Below are 16,839 nucleotides of genomic sequence, written 5' to 3'. Positions count from 1 at the left end.
GGGGGACACGGGGCTGGGACTGCGGCCGGGTAGACCACCGGGTAGGTGGGGAAAGTCAAGCCTTCTGGAACCTTCCAGCCCCGCACAGCGTTCCCCATCCCCTCTGGCTGTGCTTCCCCCTGAGACAAATGCAGGCCTTCTCTAACCATTTGCCTTTTTCGCTTGGTTTTATATTTTATTTTATTTTTATTTATTTATTTATTTATTATTTTTGAGATGGAGTCTCTCTCTTTCACCCAGGCTGTAGTGCAGGGGCGCAATCTCAGCTCACTGCAACCTCTGCCTCCCAGATTCAAGTGATTCTCCTGCCTTAGCCTCCAGAGTAGCTGGGATTGCAGGTGCCCGCCACCCTGTCTGGATAATCTTTGTATTTTTAGTAGAGGGAGGGTTTCGTCATGTTGGCCAGGCTGGTCTCAAACTCCTGACCTCAGGTGATCCGCCTGCCTCGGCCTCCCAAAGTGCCGGGATTACATGCGTGAGCCGCTGCATTCCGGGCCAGTTTCTTTTTATGTTAAAAGTGGTTTCAGTTATAAAATAGATGGCCCTCTCTTTTGAAGTGCAAAGCAGGTCGTCTTCCTGTTGGGGTTCCCCAGCCACTCCCAAAGCCCAGTGCTAGTCAGTTTCTCCTGTGATCCCCGGAAGCGTCTAGGCGTGTGCAAACAGATCGGTAGGAAAGGGGATCTCGTATGTATTCTTTCTCACTTTACATGCATGAGTTCGTTTTACACACACTGTTCTGCGACTCCTTTTTGTTAACCTCACAATCAATGTAGGAGATATTCCAAACGTGATTTTCCCTGTTTTCTGTGGAAAGCTATGCAGCGAGAGCCTAGGGGAGTGAGGCTTTGGAGAGACGGCGAGAAGTGGCCTGCAGCTTCTCCTCCTGGCTTTCTTCCTCCTGCCCCTCCTCCAGGCCCCCAGCCCCCCATTTCCACCTTCCTTGCTGCTCCACTTGGCCTAGCCATGACCTGTGTGGTCGTCAGTGTCTTGTGTTCTTGCTTCCGCCATGGCCGCCAGAGTGACCGCACTGCAGCTTTTTGAAGCTCTGACTTTGCCTTTCGTCTTCTCAGAGCCTGTCTGAGGGTCCCCAAAGACACTGCCCAGCGGCCTGGCATTCAGGACCCCAGCTGAGCAGCCCTGCCAACCTTCGGCCTCCTCAGGGACAGCTGCTCCCCTCACTCTGCTGGGCCTTGGACTTGTCTCCCAGAATAGCCAGGCGCATTGGCGCTCTAGCCTTCCCTGGCTCAAGCTTGTCCTACTGCCGGGAAGGCCTCCCCCTCCCCTGCATTTGGCAAACTCATGTGTACCCTTCAAGGCCCATCCCCAAGGTCACCTCCACTGGGAAGCCTTCCAAATGCTCTCAGGCGCTGCCTGGTTCGCCTTAGCAGTCCTGCAGCTCAGCTGGCGGGAGAGGCCCCCTGGGACCTGCCTGGGCTCTGTTCGGCTCTGGGCGGCTGCGCTTGGACCTGGGGCTTTTGGTCAGATGTGCTCTGCTGTCCTTCCTCCTGTGCCTGCCAGCTTCCACTGGGCACTTACTAGGGCCGGGTGGACCTAGGAGACTGGTCCTATATGATTCCCACACTACAGGCACCACTCCAAAGCTCAGAGAGGTGCAGGCAGTGTGCCCCGGGCCCACAGGCCATCTGTCTGTCTGTCTGCTCTTCCACATTAGCCTCCTTTCACTAAATCCCAGCTTCCTCCAGCAGCAAGAAGCCCGCTCCCCAGGGGCAGTGCCGAAGGAAGGCATGCCTGCCTGAACTCTGTCCTCATCCCAGGCCGGCTGGGGCCCCAGGGGGAAGTCTCGGGTTTGGTAATCGTGTTCCGGCCTTGAGCTGCTGCTCTTCCTGTGAATGTGCCAAGGGGCCTCTGCCTTTCTCAGGAGAAAGAGGTGGCCTGGACCTCTCAGTACCCAGACTGCCCTGGAAAACAGGCTTGTGTTTTGACAAGTGACAGGGTTGAGGACGCTCCTCAGGTAGAGGGAACAATAGGAACTGAGGCCTTGAGGCCTAGAGGGGAGTGGGAAATTGGGGAGTGGTCAGCCCCAGAGGCAGGAGGGCTCTGAGACTGAGAGGGCACATGGAGAGGGGACAGACGTCCTCACTGCAGGACGCTTGGCTTGGGCAGACAGGGAGAGGGCATATGTGACCCAGGTGTTAGGACTGGGTTGTGGGAGGGGAGCAGGCACCAGGATCCAGGCCACCTTTAGGTTGGTGATAATCACCTCCAGAGCCAGAGGGTGAAACTGAGGCCTGAGTGGGAGGGAGGTGCAGTGATGTGCCCAGCAGTAGGACAGGGCACCTGGGTGTCCCACAGGCCTTCTCCCCACTGGCCCATGGGTTCCTGGTGGGCTGGCCCCAGACTTCGGTCCCTGCCCCAGGGCCACAGAGCAATGTGCAGGAACACAGCAGCATCTGGGCCCTCCGGGGCCCTCGTGTCACTTGTTCCACAGTCATTGTCTGCAGACTTGCTAATTAGTCGGTAACTACACACCCTGAAAAATGTGCCTGTCCCGATGACAGTCTGCCCTCCGGCACTCTGTGCCGCCTCTTTCCGGCAAAGCTGGGGGAAGAAAAAACCAGCGGCCTCCCTTCTCCGGAGGAAGAGTCACCTGCAGGTGTTTCTACAAAGTCGGGGCCAGAGAACATAGGAATAAATGCCACGATTCATGTTTGCAAACCCCTCCTGCCAGCTTCTGTCTTGACAAGCAAGGAGGGCTGGGGAGGAGGCAGGCAGAGGTGGAACCTGGGAATGCGGCCAAGGGCTTGGTTTGAGGCAGTGTTCCCTATCACAGGCAGAACTGTGCAGTCCCCGTGACAACTGGGGGGCTCTGGATATGCACAGGTGGTCCAACTGGCCACTCATCACCTGGCCACCCCCAAGCAGGTGGTCTGGGTCCCCAGGGCCACCCAGCAGGGAGGCACCTCCATCCTTGAGAGAGGCTTGGTGACCTTAAAAGCCAGTGGGAACATTCCTAATTCTTGTAATAACCATGACTGGGACAAATGGTGATAACTCAGGTGTCGCTGCTCTGCTGCCAGGCTGTCCTTCCATCCCCAGCCCACCACGGCCATGCCAGAGCTCCGAGGGGGTTCTTCTCAGGGCAAGAGTCCTGAACCCCATCTTACAGATGTGCTCACTGCAGTCGGGAGAAGTTCAAGAGACCCCTTTAATCAAAGGCACCAGCCAGGTGGTGTGGGCGAGACTGGGTACTGGGTTCCCCACCGCTGACTTGGACTGAGGCTTGGCGTGGGGGTTGGTGGGACAGGGAGTAGGTATTTTCAGTGTTGGGGGAATCTCTGAGGTCACGTGTAGAAGATAATCATCTCCTCTGGTTTCTGGCAAAACCCAACCCTGTCCAAGGAGGTCTGGCAACCTCCCCTCCTGTGTGTGTGTGTGTGTGTGTGGAGTCTTTTTGATATTTATTAAGCATCTACTTAAGTATCCCTGTGGAATACTCTGCAGCTCCTCCCCCTTAGACTCGCGCTGAGGAGAGGAGCACTCATCCTCGGGAGCACCCAGCCGCCTCCAGGGACCATCCCAGGGCAGAGGCAGGAAGAAGAGTGCAGGTCCAGGAGGGGCTGGATGGAGCCTGGGGGGTTGCGGAGAAGTGAGACCAGAAGGCAGGCCTGCGGCGCAATTTTCTCACGACCTTCTCTCAAAGGAGGAGCTGATGGAGAGGTTCATGCTGGGGCTCGGAAGCGGGGCCACGATCATGGAGACAAGACAGGACTGATGGGGAGACGGCGGGAGACGCAGAGGGAGAGCCTGCTGACCCCTCCCAGGGCCCTGGAAGAATGGCTGCAGTGCCCTCCGCACAGGGGCAGGAGAGAGAGAAAGTGAAGCCGGACATGTGAGAGCAGTAGAGAGAGGACCGAGCAAGGGACAGGTGGAGATCTAGGCTGAGCAGCTGTCACTGGGGGCGGGCAGGAATGGACCCTGGCCTGGTCCCAGGCACCACAAGGAGGAGAGTGCTGCACATCTGTGAGGGGGACTTCCTGGAGGAGGTGGCAGGGTCTGGGATGGGGCCAGGCTCCGGGGAGGTGCATGTGGGGTCCCTGCTGCAGCCCCTCCATGTTGGGTCATGAACTTCCTGGTTTCCAGATCTGGATGCATTGCTGCCCTTGGCTTCCAGCGTGGAGCCTGCTCGTGGCCCCAGGGGGAAGGGCCCTCCCTCGGGATGCAGCCAGCTTTCCTCTGCAAACTCAGAGTGGTGTTTTAATTAGTCAAGTCCTCAAATCATTGTTTACTGCTCTCCACACACGGAGGGTTTATTAAAAGCTGGGCCAAGTTAAAAATACTGGCAACAAGGACATGCAGGCCGTCGGAGCCGCTGAAACAGGCGCCCTGAACCACGAGGAAGCCGCGGTGGCTCCTCCCCAGGGAATCCCTGCCCACGTCCTGTCGGTGGCCCAGCTGGCAGACAACCCGTCAGCCACGTGGAGGGAGACAGGGCGGCCCCTTGCAGCTGTGCCAGCACTGCTCAGCCTGTGCCGAGCACCAGCGTGTGACCAGGTCTCACCTCCCTGGGTGCTGCAAAGGCCTAGCAAGGTGGAGGTGGGGCCCCTCCTCACCCCACTCCACCCCTCCAGGAGCTTCCAGTGCCTGGGAAGTGTGTGTGGTTAGCCACACCCAATCACCCAGCCACCAGCCTCAGAAACCCTTGGGGCCTGACAGCAGCAAGGATCGTGGTGGACAGCTCTGCCTGGCAGGGGTGTTCAGGGAAGACCTCCAGGAAGAGGTGGCACTCAGCATGGGGTGGGCTCGCCATTGGTGAACTGGGAAGATGGCATTTCAGGTGAGTCACAGAAAGATCGCCTAGGCCTTGGAGGCAGGGAGGTGCCATCCTTCATGCTACGGGCATGAGGAGGGTGGTGGAGTCAGGGAGCCCTGTGGGAGAAGCCTTCGGTACCCTGCCTGGAAATGAGCCCTGCAGACTTGCTCTGCCTGGATCTCCAAGAGGACTCTAGAGGCAACAGGTCCATAGGGAGGGTGGGCCACAGAGCTCACAGCCGCCAGCCCCCACTGCCTTTCTCAGAAGGAGCCAGGAGAGGGCTGCTCTGACTCTTGTGGGGGCCCTCTATGTTTGAACAGTGGCAAAAACTGAACCGCGACAAGCATTAGGGCTTCCGAAGATCAGCTGCCATGCACAGCTCTGGGTAAGAGTCCTTTGCTGGGCCTCAGTTTACCCATACGTACAACAATGAGAGAGACAGCTTTCCTATAGCACCACGTCCACCCATCCATCATATACTGACTCAACAAACACTCCCTGGACCCTTACTGCACGGCTGGGGCACAGAGGGGAACCCGACATAAGGTGGGGCCTTCGGAGCCTTCCTTCCACCCCGCACAGTGCAGAGTGTCTGCCTGGCCACTAAGGGCAGAGCCTGATGAATTTGGGGTTCTGAGGAATAAATAAAATCAATGTGAAATCACTTTGAAAGTTTAAAGGCACAATTAAGGCTTGTGCTCCTCCCGTGAGGACAGTGGCGTCGTCAAGCTGCCTACAGCCTGGGCTGCTCAGAGCCTTTCTCTTTGCTGACGTGCAGGAAGGGGAAGCAGAGTCACAGAGCATCTGCTGCGCCCCAGACGGCTGCGGGCCACCTCATCCACATGGGCGCAGCTAACTCAATTTTATGCATACAGATTAGTGGAGGTGTCGGTTCAAATCCTCGTCTCCCTAGCAGACCAGGAACCACAGAGGATGGAGACTGTGTTCTCCTCATTCAATTAATCAATTATACCCTCGCTCAGCATCTGCAGCCTCTCAGGCTGTAAACACCCTAGAGTCTCTCCTATATTTAAATGAAGACACACGTACACACACTCACACACATACACACTCCCTCATGTACTCATATACACACACACTCACCCATATACACACAATCATACACACACACACCCTCTCTCTCACTTTTGCATCCTGAAGCCCTTTGCTAGCGAACGCCCCCTCTCCTTGTTGCCTCCAACCCAGACCCCCTGCTCACTCCCTGGCCTGTCACTCTGCCTGTGACTCCTCCTCCCACTTGCCCTAGAGGCATCCCCCTAAGGCCCCGGTGACTAATCTCAATCTTTATCATAACTGATTTCCCTGTGGGCATTTTGGACCCATGGCCACTCCCTCACTCTTTCTTTCTTGGAGTCTGGAATTCCTCTCTGTTTCTGTAAAGACAAGGGTTTTCAGAGTGTTTATGGGCATCAAGGAAGGAGCCAGTGCAGTGACAGGGGCTGGAAATGCAAGACCAAGAGAGGACAATGGGGCAGTTGACCAAGAGGAGATCCCCCAACCTCTGCACCCACCTGTCTCTGGGCAGCTGCTTCTGTCTCCGTTGTGCATTCTTCTTCTGTTTGCTTTGTGCATTCTTCTTTCCCAGTCCCATTGCTGTTGCATTGCAGGGTTTCATTCCCACCTCAGTCTCTTGACTCACCGTCTTCCTGGTCACCCTTCCATCACCACCATCATGGTCTCACCCTAAATGTCCTCTGACTGCAGACTGTCCCCCAGTCCTTCTCCCACCTGGTCCAGGGATACCCCACCCACCAAGGCTATTACAGCAACAAGGCTATGTCTCTGCCCCGTCCCAGCAGCCAGGTGTTGGGCACAGGTAAGAAGTCAGAGTCAAGGAAGATCAAGTGGGGAAACTGAGGCCCAGAGATGGGAAAAGCTTTGCCCAAAATTACCCAGGACTTTACCCAAATCCTGACACGGGGCCTGTAGTGGCTCTTCTGCCCACTTTTAGCTCTTGCAGATGTCACCCCCACTGAGTGTGGATCTCTGCTGTCTAGTGGCTGGGGTGCTCCCCACCTTCATGGTCCAGTAAGGTTCCTCTCATCACAGGAGGCCATGTGGCTGTGGCCACACCTGGCACTCAGCAGCCCTGGGTCCTGGCAGGCCTGCCTGAGAGAGGCTCTCGAGGAGAAAGGAACACCCACCCCAGACTGGCAACCTCCTGGCTGAGCAGTTCATCAGCACAGCTAACTCTGGCTGCCCACCCAGTGTGAATGTCACTAAGCCAACCAGTTCCCGGGGGAAGCTGGAACCTCTTCCACGGCCCAGCACTGCTTCAAACTGACATATACCCGAGAGCAGTGAGGGTCAGGAGCCTGAGGCCTGGGCTCCAGCCAGAAGGCCTGGGCTCAAATCCCAGCTCTGCCATGGAGAGGCTTCTCTAGCTTCAGTTTCCCCTACTGAGAAGGAGACCATTGGGTTCGGCGAAGCTCTGGGTTGCTCACATACTTTTCCTTGGGTCTCTTGCAGAACAACCCTCTGTCTTCCACCTGGTCTGTGCATGGGGTGGCCTGCCTAGATGGTCTGTATCAGCTGGCTCCAGCCAGGTGGGGCTACAGGAGCCCCAACAGATCAAGGGAGGGAGGAGAGCAAGGTCAGGTTCCCTGCACAGAGACTGGAGGCTCCCCAACCAAAGGCCACACTCATCCACCCTTTCCACCTGACTCTTGCGGTTTCTGGTTCAGGTGATTGCACTCTTCTCTCGAGCTGCAGGCCTACCGGGTAACGGGGCCTGCTGTTACCCCTCCGGCTTCCTTACACCCTGCCCACATCTCTGTAAATAGGCCCTTTATTCAACGTTCTTCAAATTAACCATCTTGTGTGCACCATCTGTTTCCTGCTGGGACCCTGTCTGAGTCACACAGGCCTCACCGTTCCTGGTCTCCTTGTTAACTCAAGCCCTCAAGGTGGGAGAGAAGAGGCTGGGTACAGATCCCCACGAGTGGTCCATGACGACCTGTGGAAACCATTCCTGCCCAAGGCAGTGGCAAGGCCTCGGGGCCAGCTTAACGGGCTGCAGCTACCAGCCCTGGACCCAGACAGCAGCTGGCCTGAGCACCCCTCTGCAGGTCTCCCAGCCCTTCCCCATCCTGCCAGTGTTACTAGCACCCTCGTCAGGATCAGGAACAGATCCCAAACACATATGAAGCAACCAGGACTGGGCAGGAGTGTCCCGCCCGGGCTCTCATCTCCCCTGCATAGCTCCTCCAGGTCAGGTGGTCATCCCACAGGGAAATAAGCAGAGAGTTTGAACCATTTCCCCAAGCCCAGCTGCCACCCACCTACTGCCTCCCTTCACCCACCCTACCTCCCTCTCCTGCTACCCTGCCTTGCACAGAAAAAATACTGAATATACTGAAAATACTTTTCTAGTGAGCAGGACCCTCCCCCACAAGAAACCACGGTGAGGATGTGCTTGCAGGGTTCCCACCGTGGCATGTGTGGATCAATTGGGACCTTGTTGCTGGCCACAGACAGCTAAGGCTATTGCCCAGCGCTCATGGAGAGAGTGAAGAATTGGGTAAAACACAATCAGAAATAATTGGCTGATCCGAGAGAGGCAGGAAAAAGCCACTGAAAAGGAGCAGGGTCTAAAGGCTGAGGGCAAATCTTTGCAAGGAAGAGCATCTCCCCAGGCTGTAGGAGACCATTTCCAATCTCCACGTCGCTATCCCGGCCAAATGCTTCCTTATCGATTCCTTGATACGATGGTGCAATTCAATCCCACAAATACTTAATGAGAACCTACTGTGCACCTAATTCTGAGCCTGGAGCCCAGGGAGAGCTGAAATGAGTTTGAGAAGGGCACCTTTCCCTGCTCTTCCTTCCTCTCCCCTCCCCTCCCTTCCTTCTTTCCTGCCCCCTTCCTCTCTCTTTTCCTTCTGCGAAGGAAAGAGCAGTTTGCTCTGGATAGCCATGCATCTAGAAAACCTCCCTCTGACCCCTGGCCTGTAGCTGAGAGGATGGGGGAGACAGGCAGACCCAGGGTTGATACAGCCATTAGGGAGACAGGCTTGGACCAGGGTGGTGGCGAAGAGAATGGGGTTATGGAGATGGACTGGAGAGCGACTGGGGAGCAACAGTCCCTGGCGCTTGGGGCCTGTTTGCACAGAGAGAGGGCAAAGCTACAGGAGCCAGGAGTCTAAGCCCTCACTCGCTGGGCTGACTGCAGGGTGGTGGAGGCCCTGGAGGAGGTTTGAGGGGGGCAAATGGGAGATGATGGTTTCAGAGAGACCTCCAGAGGGGATACCTGGGAGGCCATGGCGCTCTAACCCCGGCCCCAGCTCTAAAGTGATGAAGGTAGAGAGAGCTGGACCTTAGTGAGCACATCTGCAGGCAGATGGGCAGACCAGCGTCTAGTGCAGGGAGAAGAAGGAAGGAGAAAGTGAAGGTGGGGAGAGGATGTGACCAGCCTAGGAGACAGTCCTGCTGTTTTCCCAAATTCTCTGAAGCAGTGAAGTGGCAGCACCCCCTGGGCTCCAACTTGAACTCTATTCTTGCGATGCAGTTTCTTCTGTTTTCAGTCTGTGGGCTTTTTGGCCAGACCTTGGAGAGACCCATTTAAACAAAGGAACCTGAAGGTTCCTCAAAGAACATTTTATGGTCAACTTTTATAATCCTCCTGCCTGGGCACCACTCCCCAACATTCTAGTCTTGCTCTGCCAATTCCTTGCTCTGTGACCCATGGAGACTTGCTCAGCCTCTCTGTGCTCCAGCATCCAACTCTCTCTGGCTGAGAGGAGAGTCCCCACTGCTAGAGTGGGAGGAGAAACACACAGACCTGGGCAGGGATCAAACTAAGGCTCATTACAAACAGAGCAAACTTGAATTTGGGTACTAAGCAACCCCGGGTGGGGTGAGGGGGCGAGGGGGTGAGGGGAATGGGGTTCCACTCACACTGGGCATCCCCTGCCCTCCGTCCCTAGCTGGATCTTGGCTGCAGACAGTCAGGTTGGGCCTCTGGAGGTGCAGTGTTGCCATAGGAACAGGCTCATGAAGAGCGTCTCAGAGGAACCAGGTGCTCAGTGGTGGTGGGCAGGGGCAGGTGGTAGTAGGGGGTGCTGGAGATGATCTCGACGCAGCTGCTCCCCACATTCCTAGTGAAGGAACTGAGGGCCCTGGTGGGGAAAGAACTAGGTGGAGGCATCGCTGCAACCCTGAGGGCTCTCCTGTTTGCAAGTCCAAGGGGGCAGTAAACCCCTGGAACCCAGAGATCAGAGGTGGCAAGAGGACGGGTGGTAGGGGAGGGCCACCAGGCCGTGGACAGTTGCTAGGACACAGGATCTTTCTGAGGGGCCCATGGTAACCTTCAGAGAACACTTTGTGCCTCATTCATTTATTCATTAATTCACTTAATCCATAAACACCTCGAGGGCAGCGCCGCAGGCCTCTGGCTGCGGGGTGCCTGGCTGAGCAAGAAGCGTCTGGCCTTGCTAGGGTCAGACACACGTGCGAAATCCATTAACACCAGGCAGGAAGATGTGTTCAGGGCTGAGATGATGCCCAGGGTGGCTGGGAGGGCCAAGACCCTCGGTGGGTGGGTGAGTGGGCGGGAGCCAAGGGACTTGACAGGCATGGGATTGGGGGAAAGGCCTTGGAGGATGAGGTGAGATAGGAACAAACCTCTGTCCCTCTCACCTCCCACCTGTGCCTGTCCCCTCCTTGGGGACCAGGCAATGTCTTCCTTCTCAAGAAATCCCTAATGCCTTGGACATAGTAGGTAGGACACCAAAAACTTTTTTAAAAAATATAATCGAATGAAAACGCTAATGCTTCCTTACAAATAAGAGAATAAACATAGAACAGGAACATCTTAAATTCCTCGAGAGCGCTGTGTTTTCACATCCCTAAACTTGACAGAGCTGCCTGTCAACAGGTGTGGCGGGCCGTGCCGCACCACTCATCCTCGCTTTCATCCTCGCGTTTACAGGCACGGCACGGTGAGGTTATGATTCTGCCACAGTCACCCCACAAACTCCTAAGCAGGGGCCGGGATGAGGGCTCCCCCCAGGGCATCTGGGCTTGAGAAGAGGATTTCTTCTGTGGCTAAAGGAAGTGTCCTGTTTATACGTCATCACAGGACCTGTTGCCTGTGTCTCTGAAGGTCTCCACGAGCTGGACCCTACTGGAGAGGTGGGTGGTGGGGGCTGGTGCCCCACTGGACAGGAGGGGTTGGGTGGCCCAGCCTGATTCCCAAGACATAGCATCAAGTCTGGGCATGACATGTTCAAGGGTCAACTCTGGTATGAGAAAAGAGGGCCTCTTGTTCCATGGACTGTTTGCCAGGGCAAAGGAGGCTGCAGAATATTCCAGAATAGTTAAGAGATTTATGTCCAAAATGTTGAAAGTTTTGCAACATTCTGCCTCATTCTTCACCATGCTAACTTTGCCCTCACTAACGGAACATCTCATGTGCGTGCATACACACACTCATGTCTCATTCACACATCTGTGCCTGTACAGCTCTCTCTGCCTGGAATGGCCTCCCCACACCCCTCCAGAGAACTTCTGCGTTCTCTGCACACGCAGAGGAGGACTAACCCTCTGAGCGATGCATGCTCGCCCTTCCTTTGTGTGGCCAGTCCCAGCATCCACGACCCTGCATCTCAGAGGGTGTCTAAGCACTGAATCTGCACTTGAACTCTCTGAGATAAGCAACCACCTTCAAATCCGTCATTGCACCCCTCTTCCAGGGACCCTGCCGAGCCTCGGCACCCAGTAGGAGCTCAGTCAATACTGGGCAGATAAAAGGCTACATTTAAAGAGGTGAACCTCTGTTTTATGGAAAATTAACTTCTGGGAATTTTTGATGAATGAAGAATTCCTGCATTTTTGGCCAAAGCCTGCGTGGACAAGCTGAGTGATGAAAAGGCTCCTTTTTCCTCCAGCCCCCGATTTCCTCCCTCCTGGGTGGGAATGAGTCTGCCTATAAGCTCTGGGTGTGGGGTGGGGAGTTGTTACTAACCCCTCCAAGCCCCTGGGAGCCCCCCACGCACAGCATGACTCAGTGGTGCTCTTTAAGAGGATCATGTGATTGATGATGCGGACAGTTACACTGTGGACTTACATCCCTGTCGATTCCAATGGCAAGGGAGGAAATGAGAAGTCTGTTTTTAAATCCTATCAGCAATGACAATAAATTGGTTCTGTCTGGGGGAGAGGTGAGACCCCACAGAAGCCAACTCTAAATATAGACCCAAACCAATGAGTCCCCTCTGCACCCCAGCTCTCTGGTATTTTTCCTTCCCGGAAGCTTGCTGTGGGGCCTGGGGGAGTCATACACAGGACTGTTTCGGGGACTCAGGGATACGGGCTGGCTCTGCGCCCCCACTCACAGCCCCCTGTGGCCCTGGAGAACCCTGGAGTGGGCCTGGAACTGTCATACGCCTCTTCAGGCCCTGAGCACAAGGCCAGGCTCAGCATGTGCCCCTCTGCAGCTGCGCTCCCAGCTCGGCTGAGCACGATGCCACTTCACACTGAAGACCTTCTCTCTGATTGAACTTGAAACCAAACCTTCATGCTCTGGAAAATGCACCAGGGTACGTCTTTCATTTCCCTCCACCCTCTGCCCCCAGGTCTCCTCTCCTCAGCAGAAGAAAAGAGAATTTGTCTCCAAAGATGGACTTTAGGTTTGGAAAAATGCTCTGAAAGGCGGCAGCTGTGTGTCTCTTCGGTGCTCGCATGAAACTCTCGCGGCCTCCTGGGTTGTGAAGCTGCCCCCTTCCACCCAAAGAGGGGAGGGCAGGCTCCTAGGGGAGCCCATTCTCCTGCAGGCTCCATGCACTCTGACCACTCTGCTGGGCTGGGCAGACAGCCTTGCACTGGGATTCTGAGTAGACCCGGGTTCAAATCCCAGCTCTGCTACTTGTTAGCCATGCACCTCTCTCGGGCTCCCCCAGCCTCAGTGTGCTCATCTCTGAAATGGGCCTTGCAGTCCCCACCTAGCCCAGGCCGTGAGGAGGCTCTGATGAGACAGGGTTAAATTAGAGAGAGTCTAAATCCAAGGTAGAAGTAAGGGAGATGCAGAAAGGGCAAGACTTGCTTGCCTATAAGCCCTCAACCCAAGGACAGCGGCTTCTTGGTGGGGGAGATTCCTGCCCAGCTGTCTCCTGGATGCTCCGGTTCTAGGACTGTAACGAGGCCACCCGAGTCTCTGGGCACTGGTCCTCCCCTTGGTCAGTCCCTTGGGGAGGAGGAGCAGGCAGATCTGGAGGAGCCCACCCTCCTCCTCTCCTGGAGGGAGGCTGGAGAAAGTTGGGTGTGGGGATAGGGGACAAAGGCATCTCTTGTCTGTAGGATGCCGACTAGGACTGGATCAGTGGGGGCTCAGACCGCCCCCCAAAAAAAAAAAACCTAGTCTAGGCAGAAGCAAAGCCTCAAGGCATGGAGAACCCTGCAAGGCTGTGTGGGTGGTATGCAGAGCAGAACGTGAAGGTGGGGTGAAGGCCCCTCACCGGCCACTCCTGCTCTCTCTCTCCCACCCCTGCTGGTGCCCAGGGCTAGTGAGTCTCAGAGGCCCCTCTAGCTCCACCCAGCTGAGCTGCCCTGATCAGTGTTTCTGCCTTTAATCAGGGACGAAGTGGTCTGGGGCTGGCTGGAGGAGGAGTTAGTGTTTAGAAAAGGAGGAGGGGGAGCAGACAGGAGGAGAGAGCAGAGGAGGGGAGAGCAGAGGAGTGGGGAGGAAAAAGGCTGGAGACAGCACTTCTTTCCTTCCCTTGGAAAACTTTCACTCATCACCAGCTCCCCTGCTGCCCCAGGGAAGCCCAGCAAGACTGCTTCTGGACAGGTTCCCCTCGCTTTCCGCTCTTGCCTGTGGGGCGTGGGGCCACAGGCAAAGCCTTAGGCTTGGCTACAGGGAGGGAGTCCAGCTCACGAATCTCAATGTGGCCCCAGAGTTGGCAGGTTCAGTCCCTGCAACCTGTGTAGATCGCCTGCCACACCATTCTGTGAGGACCCGTGGGCCACTGGCCTCATCTTTGTAATCTCGGGGGCCTGTACACGGAGCATGGCTCTTGAGAGAAGAGGAAGCGGGAGGAGGGGAGGGATGCGCAGATAGAGGAGGGGGCGTCCAGCTCCTCCAGCCCGCCGCTCCGCAGCCCCCACGGTCTGCTTGCAAACAGCAGACTGTACTGCTTCTCCCCAAGGGACTACATTGGCATTTTCGCGCCTTCTGTGCAGACTTAAAGTCTGTGACAGTCACCAACCTCCCCTCCCCACCGCTCCTAAGCTACCCTTTCTCAGTGTCTGCTTCCTGAAAAGAAAGCTCCAGCCTCCTGAATTTGCAAACGCTTTATTGAGATCAGAGCAAGGCAACAGAAAGCTTCTTGGCTTGTAGGTCTCGTGAGACAGGAAAGTCCCCTCCCGTCTCTGAAGTGTCCCTGCAGGGGGCTCTTGAAGAGGGCCCGGGGCCAGTGGAGCCTGGTCGCCCGCTTGGAGATCCTCTAGCTGGCTGGGGCAAAGGCTCTGGGCTGCAGCTGTTGGAGGAATGGCTGGAAGGGGTTGTGACCAGGCCCTGTCAGCACAGTGCTTTTCTGCTTACAAAAACCCGAGTTCCCTTCAGAGACAGGTGGGACATCTCTGTTTATGGGCTAAGAAACAGGGCTCCCAGAGGGAAGTGACTGGCCCAGGGCCCAGGACCCTTGGTGGGCATGAAATGGAGATAGGATTAGACAGCAGGTGCCCCCCAAGCCAAGGCAGTGCCCTTTCAGCATAAGCCTGTGACATTTGGACAGACTCCCTTGGGTGAGAATACCCTCCTCTGGCCTCCCTCCCTTTCCTAAACTGGGGAGGGGTGCGGTGGAGCGGCGGTGGGTCCGGGGAAGAACCTGGTTGGGGAAGGGAGGAGTCTAGGTGTGCTTGAGGGTGGGGAAACTTGAAGTCCACTGGGGCCCCCTAAGTGCTCCATGCAGTCCAGAGATTCTCCTCTCTGCGGGACTTCGGCAGGAGCCTGGGAGGCCCTCGCCCCGGGGTTACCCAGCCCTGAGATCCTCCACCCCTCCTTGGCTTCTGGCAGAAAACTCAGCTCTTCCAGGTCTGCCTGCTGTTGGGATGATTTCGGAGGCTGAAGTCAGGGGCCTTGGAGGGAGGGAAGAGAGGAACCCTGGTCAGGAAGACCTTGGCAATCACCATGCAGTGGACATTGGCACTTCCAGGGTTGGGTCTGTCAGCCACTCTCATTCTAGGCCAAGGGCCTTGGGCAAAGGACCTTCCGTCACTGGAGTTGGTTTCTTGACTTGAGGAAAGAGTCCACGGAAGACAGTAGCGTCACAGGAATGCAAGGGCATGTGGCAGGCACACAGTGGGCACCCCAGCTGCTCCCTCCAGACTGTCCCCAAAGCCATTCCCAGCAGCCCCTACCCATCTGGGCGTTCTGCAGATAACATCAGGGAAGGGACACCTTTCACCAGGGTCTGGGAATTTCCCTCCAGCCTCCTTGGAGCCAGCCCAGAGTAGCTCTGGTCTCTGTCCATCCCTGTGCCCATCCCGAGTGCCTTACTGGAGCAATTGACTTAGGGCTGGTAGGCCTGGGGACGCCCATGGGCCTGCCTTCCCACATCTATGGCTAGGATGGGAAACGTGTTCTCAGACCTGCCAGGGCTGGACTAGAGGGCCAGGAGGCCAAAACATCCAGCCTCCAGGTTCAAAGTGGCAAGATCACACCCCACTGCAGCACTGCGAGGAAATGGAGGCCGGGAGCTGGGTGGGTACCCACTCCCTGCCTCTAGGATATGTATTAATTAATTATGCAAATTAAGTATTGTAAACCACCCACCCAAAGATCAGGATGCCTGGGACCCTTTCCCCAGGAGGTTAAACGTCTTTAATCCCTTCCTACCCCTCTCCCTCCCTGTCTTTCTGAGCCTCCCCCATACAGACTGGGTCGAGGGGTGCAGAGCTTTCCTCTACACCAGGGCTCTAAGCCTAGGCTGGGGGTAATGGTGAGGAGGGGTGCCTGAGGAGCACCCCCTCTCCCTGGGAGCTCTGCAGAGGAAGAGGGTCTCTGGCAATCGGCATCCTCTACCTGCACCTCTCCGGCTGGCGACCCCTCAGAGAAGTTCTCCCAGTGGGTCTGGCATACGTGCTGAGTGCCTGGAGTGCTATTGTGTGTATGTGAGAACACATCGGTGAGGCTGCCCACGCATGCCACTGTGGACAAAGACAGACACGATCGTGTGTGTGTGTGTGTGTGTGTGTGTGTGTTGGGGACTGCGTATGTATTTTTGTCAGTGTGTGACCACGAGTCGGCTGGGTATGTGTGCTTGTGGGTATCAGGTGCGTGGCTGTGTGTACATGTGTGCGTAAGAGTCGGTGCATTTGTGTTTCAGCGCGGCTAAGGCCCTGACTGAGATGCTGTGTGTGCGGGGGTGGGTGTGACTGAATGCAGGCACGAGTGTCCGTCTGTTTACAAGTGTGTTTGTGTGTTTGGGTGTGCAGGTGGTTCTGCCTACGCGTCTGTGTGCAGGGGATTGGCACATGGGAGAGGATGCCCATGGTTGGGTAACCGAGGGTCCGCTTGCCCCTCTGCCGCCCAGGACTGTGTCTATACGCTGTCTGGCCTACAGTGTGTTTGGGTTGCCGTGTGCGTTTGCGTTGTGGGGTGTGGGTTGCCACAGGGGCAACCGTATTTTTCTGCGTCTTCATGGCTAGGGGTACTGGGGGTGTCGGGCTTTTTCTGGGTGTTTTTCTGTGTGCGTGTGTGATTATGTGCTTAGTTCACGTCTTCATAGTGCGCCTTTGTGTTTTCCTGGGTATCTAACCATTGTACGTGTGCCCGGGACGTCAGCAATAAGTGTTTCGGTGTTCCTGCGTGCGGACTTGTGCTCTCCGGGGAGGTCTGCGGCCCAGGTTCGATTCCTGCGACTTGTCCTAGGCAGGCCTGTGTGTGCGCGACCGCATGCTGTCCTGTGGGGGGGAACGTGTGCCAAACGCTCGCGGGGTACCTGTGCCCGTCTAGCCAAGAGTGCACCCGTGTGCGCGAGCGGGCTTCCGGGACGCTGCAGTGGTGGGGGGCGGCCCTGCGAGGGGCGGGGGTCACCGGGACTGGCCGG

General features: G+C 56.4%; 1 protein-coding gene across 1 annotated transcript in view; it reads left to right on the top strand.

Annotated features, from left to right (window-relative positions):
* Nucleotides 1–4,311: 4,311 nt before the first annotated feature.
* The window catches only part of DLK1 (delta-like 1 homolog (Drosophila)), a 20,899-nt gene continuing 8,371 nt past the window's right edge, over nucleotides 4,312–16,839 (top strand). Inside the window, exons 1-2 of the mRNA XM_011951582.1 lie at nucleotides 4,312–4,554; nucleotides 6,497–6,608. Of these exons, the coding sequence (XP_011806972.1) occupies nucleotides 4,312–4,554; nucleotides 6,497–6,608 (355 nt within the window). The remainder of the gene's footprint in view (nucleotides 4,555–6,496; nucleotides 6,609–16,839) is intronic.

Source organism: Colobus angolensis, unplaced genomic scaffold, assembly GCF_000951035.1.
Source record: "Colobus angolensis palliatus isolate OR3802 unplaced genomic scaffold, Cang.pa_1.0 Scaffold32, whole genome shotgun sequence".
Taxonomy (NCBI): Eukaryota; Metazoa; Chordata; class Mammalia; order Primates; family Cercopithecidae; genus Colobus; species Colobus angolensis.
Note: the sequence above shows the minus strand (reverse complement) of the source record. Positions and strands in the feature narration are given on the sequence as shown.